The sequence below is a fragment of the Myotis davidii genome, unplaced genomic scaffold, assembly GCF_000327345.1.
Source record: "Myotis davidii unplaced genomic scaffold, ASM32734v1 scaffold2100, whole genome shotgun sequence".
Taxonomy (NCBI): domain Eukaryota; kingdom Metazoa; phylum Chordata; class Mammalia; order Chiroptera; family Vespertilionidae; genus Myotis; species Myotis davidii.
Window position 1 is genome coordinate 853,110 of NW_006292458.1, and position 6,258 is coordinate 859,367.

Below are 6,258 nucleotides of genomic sequence, written 5' to 3' on the forward strand. Positions count from 1 at the left end.
CCAGGGCTTCTGGAGGGTGGGCCCCCGGGTCCCGGGGTGTCCAGCCCGGCCCCACCCCCAGCCTGTCTGGGAGATGAATGGGCCGAGGAGGACGTAATCTTTTCCAGCCTCCGCGGTCCCCTCTCCTCCCCCATCTGCTTCCCATCCCAGCCAGGAGCCATCACCTGGGCAGGGCGGGAGGGGCGGGGGCGGCTCTGAAAAGGGGCGTGGCCTTGGCTGCTGGGTACCCTACACTTGGAGAGGAACACGGGTTCGGCCCCCTCCCCCACCTGCCTGGATGACATGCCTGTTCCCCTCTTCCTCTAGGTGGTCGCCCCCTTCCTCTCCTGAGATGTCAGGAAGGAGGGGGCCGCCCGCGTCCCCCACAGGGGCCCCCTGGAGCCTGGGGGCCCCCAGCCCGGGAGCTCGGAGGCGGAGGAGGTGCTGACAGGTCTGGTAACCACCCCTGTCCTCTCCACCTCACCCTTTCCCAGAATCACAGGCCCCCAGAATGTGGTACAGAAAGGGCAGTACCCGCACCTTGGCCCTCATCTCCCAGCCCCAGATCACTTTCACAGACAGAGAAACTGAGGCCCCGTCTAGGAGGCAAGTGATTTTCTTGCCTTCTTAGGGGCCGTTTCGAGCTAAAGTTGCATCTCCCTAGGATTCCGGAACTGGCCTTTCTCAAAGTTTGGAACCTCAAACCTCCTCCAGGCTGCAGGGCGTAGGGTTCCTTGGGGTTGTAGAGGCCGAGGGGGGTTGCTCAGACAGGGTTCCAGTGCCAACACTGGCATTTGCTGGCTGTGTGACGGGGTACAAGTTACTAACCTCTCTGAGCCTGTATTTCCCCAATTGTTGGCTGTTATTAGTAACTAGAGGCCCTGTGCACAGATTCTTGCATCATTGGGGTCCCTCGGCCTGGCCTACACCCTCTTGCAATCCAGGACCCTTCGGGGGATGTGGGAGAGCCAGTTACAGCCCAACTGGTGGTCAGTGCACATCATAGCTACTGGTCAAATGGTGGAAGGGTTGCTTAAGCTTTCATATATAGAGAGGTAGTACAGTGGGGCCTTGACTTACGAGTGTCCCGACTAACGAGTTTTTCGAGATACAAGCCGTCTCTCGGCCGATGTTTGGCTTTGAGTTGCGAGCTAAAATTCGGATTACGAGCCAGCTTCAGATACCCCACCGCTAGCTGGCGCAGCGAACGTCACAGTGAACCCCACAACATCAGACCAGCATCACCTGTCTCACTCGTTCGCTTTTTGATTTGACATATGAGTAATTTGAGTTACGAGCTCCGTCACGGAACGAATTAAACTCATAAGTCAAGGCCCCACTGTAGTCAGATAATCTGGAAGTTGGGCATTATTCAATCCTAGAATATAGGTTCCCCAAGGTTCTAGAACAAGGGCCTCCCTATGGTTCTGCCTGGCAGGTCCCCCCTAAATTATGACCCTCGTCTCTAACTCCAGCTTCCTTCTCCATCCTCAGGTGCTCAGCGAGATGCTGCCCCACCCTCCATGGTCCCTCCCCATCCTCCTCCTCTGCCTCCTCCCCAGTGTCCCAGTGGAACCCCATCCCCCACCCTCTCCACTGCCCCCATTTCCAGCCCCTGAGTGGGACCTCCTGTCCCCGCGAGTGGTGCTCTCCAGGGGTGCCCCCGCAGGCCCCCCGCTGCTCTTCCTCCTGGAGACTGGGGCCTTCGGGGAGCCACCGGGCAGCCCGGCTAACCGCAGCCGGCGAGGAGTGAGCGAGACAGCACCAGCAAGTCGCCGGGGAGAGCTGGCTGTGTGCGACGCAGTGAGCAGCTGGGTGACTGACCGGCGGACAGCTGTGGACTTGCGTGGGCGGGAGGTGGAGGTTCTGGGCGAGGTGCCTGCGGCGGGCGGCAGTCCTCTTCGCCAGTACTTCTTTGAGACTCGCTGCAAGGCCGACAACACTGGGGAAGATGGCCCTGGTGCAGGCGGAGGGGGCTGCCGGGGCGTGGACCGGAGGCACTGGGTGTCCGAGTGTAAGGCCAAGCAGTCCTACGTGCGGGCATTGACCACTGACGCTCAGGGCCGTGTGGGCTGGCGATGGATTCGAATCGACACTGCCTGCGTCTGCACACTCCTCAGCCGGACCGGGCGGGCCTGAGGCCTCTGCTGCAGGAACTGGGCAAGCAGAAGAAGAGAGCTGGATGCTGAGGGACTTCAGGGGCTGCTCTGGGCCTCATGGTGGGAACTTGCTAAGTCGTCACAAAGTCAGCTCAATCTGTACAAGACAGGTGGTAAAACCGGAAGGGGTTTTGAAGGATGAATAGGAGTTCTCCCGGGAACTCCAGGGTGGATGATGATGATGATAACCTATATTTTCTGAGTGCCTACTGTTTAAGACCTCTAATACACAACTTGTCAGATCAACTCTGGTGGATTTGAACATTGGAGGGAGGCCTTTAGCTTCTAAGTTGCTGCTATATGATCTCAAAGGACATCACCTTGGTCATTATGGGGAGAGGGACAAGGAGGAAGTATACCAAGCAGTGGGTGGCGGAGCATAAAAACTGGCACATGTAAGCAACTAACTGGGAGCGAGGACTCGAATGGGCAGTTTACTAGGTCAGATGGGGCAAGAATGCTCTGTGTTTTGTTTGTTTGTTGTTAATCCTCACTTGAGGATATTTTCCCATTGATTTTCAGAGAGAGTGGAGAGGGAGAGACCCAGAGAAACATGGATGTGAGACATACACACGATTGGTTGCTTCCCGCATGGGGATTGAGCTGCAAGTGAGGCACATGCCAGAATCGAACCCAGGACCCTTCAGTCCATGGGCCAAGGCTCTAGCCACTGAGCTAAGCTGGCTAGGGCAAGAATGCTCCGTTTTGACCTACCCGTCACAGTCGGAACCCAAGTAAGGATGAATGATGGGAGGTCAGGATGCTAGAGAATTCAGCCCTGGTGGGGAGTCGGAGTCAGATGTCTACCACCCTTCCCTGTCTCAACTTTTATTCCGCACCGAGAAAGAAATTCTAAAACTGTCCAGTTTGAGTAAAGCGCAAGGTTCTGACAATTGGCCTGACCGCTGTGGAGGATGAGGGGTCATTTGGACACGGATAGGCCTTGAGTGGGCCCGGTAAGTCCAACAGGAGAAGGGACCCTAGAAGCCTGAATGAGAGGCTCTGAAGGCAGCGTCAGTTTTCCCTGCCTGTAGAATGGGTTGGTGGGATGAGTCAGTGGGGGCTGAAGAGACAAAGGGCTTGACCAAAAGGTCTTTAAAGTGAGGCCCTGACGCCCTAGCCGCTTTGGCTCAGCGGATAGAGCATCGGCCTGCGGACCGAAGGGGCCTGGGTTCGATTCTGGCTAAGGGCATGTACCTAGGTTGCAGGCTCCTCCCCAGCCCTAGCCGTGGTCAGGGCTCATGCAGGAGGCAACCAATTAATGTGCTTCTCTCACATCGGTGTTTCTCTCTGTCTTTCCCTCTCTCTCTGAAAATCAATGAGGGGGAAAAAATATCCTCAAGTGAGGATTAAAGTGAGGCAGTGACAAGGAAGTCGGGGGCCAACCCCACATCCTCAGGAACCACTTTCATGAATTACCACTCCACACCGGCTACCAACTCACAGACTTTATTTTAGGGCCAGCTTTCGGCTAAGGACATAGAAACCCTCATCCCCCCCATCTCAGACTGGGTCCCTGGGAAGGATGGGCGGCAGGGCAGGGCCTGGCTGCCTCGGTGGCTACATCTCTGCTCTCCGCCTGCACCTCTACTCTTTCTTGCCACTTCCCTGTCTCTCCTCCTAACTTCCACCTCTTGTCTCTGCGTCACTAGCTCTCTTTCTGCCTGTTTCTTAGTCACCTGTCTCTCGCCCATTCTCGCGTGTCTTTCTCATCAAAGCCCTTTCTGCACCACTCCCCCCCACACACACACTTTTTGGTGAAGTCTATTCCTGTTCGCTTCTCTGTGGGTCCCTCCCTCTGCCCACCCCCATTTCCAGGTGGAAGTTTTCAGTCGAATCAAAGGCAGTAGGACAGATGCTGACTCAGCACACACAGGGAAGGAGGGACAGCCCGGCGTCAATGGTCCCCCCACCCTCGCCCCCGAGGTGGACAGGCCTGGCGGAGGGAGCAGGCAGCCAGCAGGCTGGATCCCTATAGGAATGGGGTGTTTCCCATGGGTTTCCTGATGTGCTGGGTAGTCTATCCTCACCCCCCCAGGGGCCTCTGTCCCTAAAACTCTAAAATTGAATTTCTAGTTCACCTTCCTCGGTGCCCCATTTCTGCCCTCCTGTCTGTCGGGGTCTCCCCCGCCCCCCAACGTCTCTGAGGTTCGGTGCCCCGCTCTGTCAAAGTCCATGCCCCGCTGTGCCCGGAACTCTTTCTCTCTCCCCATCCACAGCCTGCAGGCCCTCCATTGGCTGGATTCAGCGAGGGAGGGTTCTGTCACTATGGCAACAGCCACAACAAGCCTCCGGCTTGGCTAAAAGACGGGGGGCAGGGATCATGGCGGGTCGGACCCTCGCTCTGCGCTATGGCCCTCCCTGGCCCCCCATCTCTGGGACCGAGGATCCAGGATCCTGGCCCGACTGGCATCTCACCAGCAGTGGTGTCGCCCACCACATCATCCCATCCGTGCCCTTTCGCCCGCCCGCTCTCCAGGTGAGAGCAGCCTGGGCGTCCAGATGCCCGCGTCGGAAGGGGGCGCGGGGATCCAGACGCCTGCGGAAAGAACTGGGGAACGGTGGCCTGGACTCCTACCTGAAGGAGGTGGGGCGCGGAGTCCTGGGTCTGGCAGATGAAGGCCCAGGGGACCTGGATGCCTGGAACTGGAGCGGGGAAAGGGCTGGGGACCGCGCGGGAGCGATCAGGGCTGGCGGGCCGGACTCCTGAGGTTTTTTTAAAGCGGACGTCCCGCGCCTTCTACCCAGTCCACGGTGGCGGAGCCCCGGGCCCCAGCCGCCAAGCGGGATCTGCACATCTGGGCTTTCGACGAGGTCATCAGCAGATGGGAGACCACCTATGGCGCGGCTCACGGGGTGCTCAAGACACACGGCGGGCCCTATGCGCAGCCCAAGGTCCCAAAGCCGAAGGACCTCGCGCGGTCTGTGGGGATGAAGGATTTTGGGGAAAAGGTAAGGTTCTAGGACGCCGAGGTCCGCGGGGGACAGGGCCGAGGACTGCAATTCCGCCCCGTCCACCCTCAGGTTGGGTCCCCGAATCGTCTTCCTGCAGCTCTCGCGCCGCGGCTGGTGCCTCCCGCTGACCACAAAGCACCAGAACAGCGAGGCGCGGGCGCAGTACTCCGCGTGGCCCGACCTGCACCAGCGCGCCCGGCCCCTGCGGTTCGCCGACCACCACCTCACGGGCGCTTCCCAGGTAGCGGAGGAGACCGCGTGGACGCGGGGCTGGGGGACTCAACTGCGAGCGCCTGGGGCTGGGCCAGTAGGAATTTTTAGTCTGGGGGCGTGGCCAAGAAGCCTGGGGCGAGGCTAAAAGGTCTTGGGGCGTGGCTTAAAGGTTTGGGTGCGAGGCTAAATGGACAGGGGGCGTGGCCAAAAGGTCTGGGGCATGACTTAAAGGTCCGGGGGCGTGACTAAAAGGTCTGGGGCGTGGCTAGACGGTCTGGGGGCGTGACTAAAAGGTCTGGGGCGTGGCTATAAGGTCCGGGGGCGTGACTAAAAGGTCTGGGGGTGTGGCTAATAGGCCTGGGGAAGGGGCTTGGACATTTTGAGGTGGGGCAACAGGTCTGGGGGCGAGGCTAAAGATCCGGGGGCGTGACTAAAAGGCCTGGGGCGTGGCTAGAAGGTCTGGGGGTAGCTAGAAGGTCTGGGGGCGTGACTAAAGGCCTGGGGGTGTGGCTAAAAGGCCTGGGGAAGGGGCTTGGACATTTTGAGGTGGGGCCAGGAGGAAGAGAGGACTGAAGACCCCCAATCCCAGCTCTCTGAGGCGGAACTAATAAATGTTAAAGTGGGTTAGGAGGGTTTTTAAAAAATATGTTTTTATTGATCTCAGAGAGGAAGGGAGAGAGAGAGTAGAAACATCAATGACGAGAATCATTGACTGGCTGCCTCCTGCACCCCCCCCAGGGGGAAAATCGAGCCCGCAACCAGGCCTGACCAGGCAATCCAACCGTGAACTCCTGGTTCACAGGTAGATGCTCAACCACTGAGCCACGCCCTTCGGGTAGGGGGTGGCTTTGAGGCTTGGGGCAGAGCCAGGGAGAGGACTGCACTAGGGGGCGGGTCTTGAACATTCTGGGACCCGGTGGGAGCCGGAGGCGGGAGGTGGGAGCCGGAGGCG

At 58.9% G+C, this 6,258-nt stretch overlaps 2 protein-coding genes across 2 annotated transcripts in view; both read left to right on the forward strand.

The window, feature by feature from the left end:
- Positions 1-306: 306 nt before the first annotated feature.
- NTF4 (neurotrophin 4) lies at positions 307-2,384 on the forward strand. The gene is made up of 2 exons (XM_006765960.2): positions 307-430; positions 1,474-2,384. The coding sequence occupies exon 2, from the start codon at positions 1,486-1,488 to the stop codon at positions 2,116-2,118; it is 633 nt and encodes a 210-aa protein (XP_006766023.1). The 5' UTR covers positions 307-430; positions 1,474-1,485; the 3' UTR covers positions 2,119-2,384.
- Positions 2,385-4,238: 1,854 nt separating this feature from the next.
- Positions 4,239-6,258, forward strand: part of LOC102766645 — a 3,473-nt gene continuing 1,453 nt past the window's right edge. The window contains exons 1-3 of the mRNA XM_006765961.2: positions 4,239-4,617; positions 4,887-5,090; positions 5,191-5,334. Coding sequence (XP_006766024.1) covers positions 4,462-4,617; positions 4,887-5,090; positions 5,191-5,334 — 504 coding nt within the window. The 5' untranslated portion in view covers positions 4,239-4,461. The remainder of the gene's footprint in view (positions 4,618-4,886; positions 5,091-5,190; positions 5,335-6,258) is intronic.

What these genes read in the sequence shown, in the direction of transcription:
- NTF4 (XM_006765960.2), top strand. Translation starts at nt 1,486, where the DNA reads ATGCTGCCCCACCCTCCATGGTCCCTCCCCATCCTCCTCCTCTGCCTC.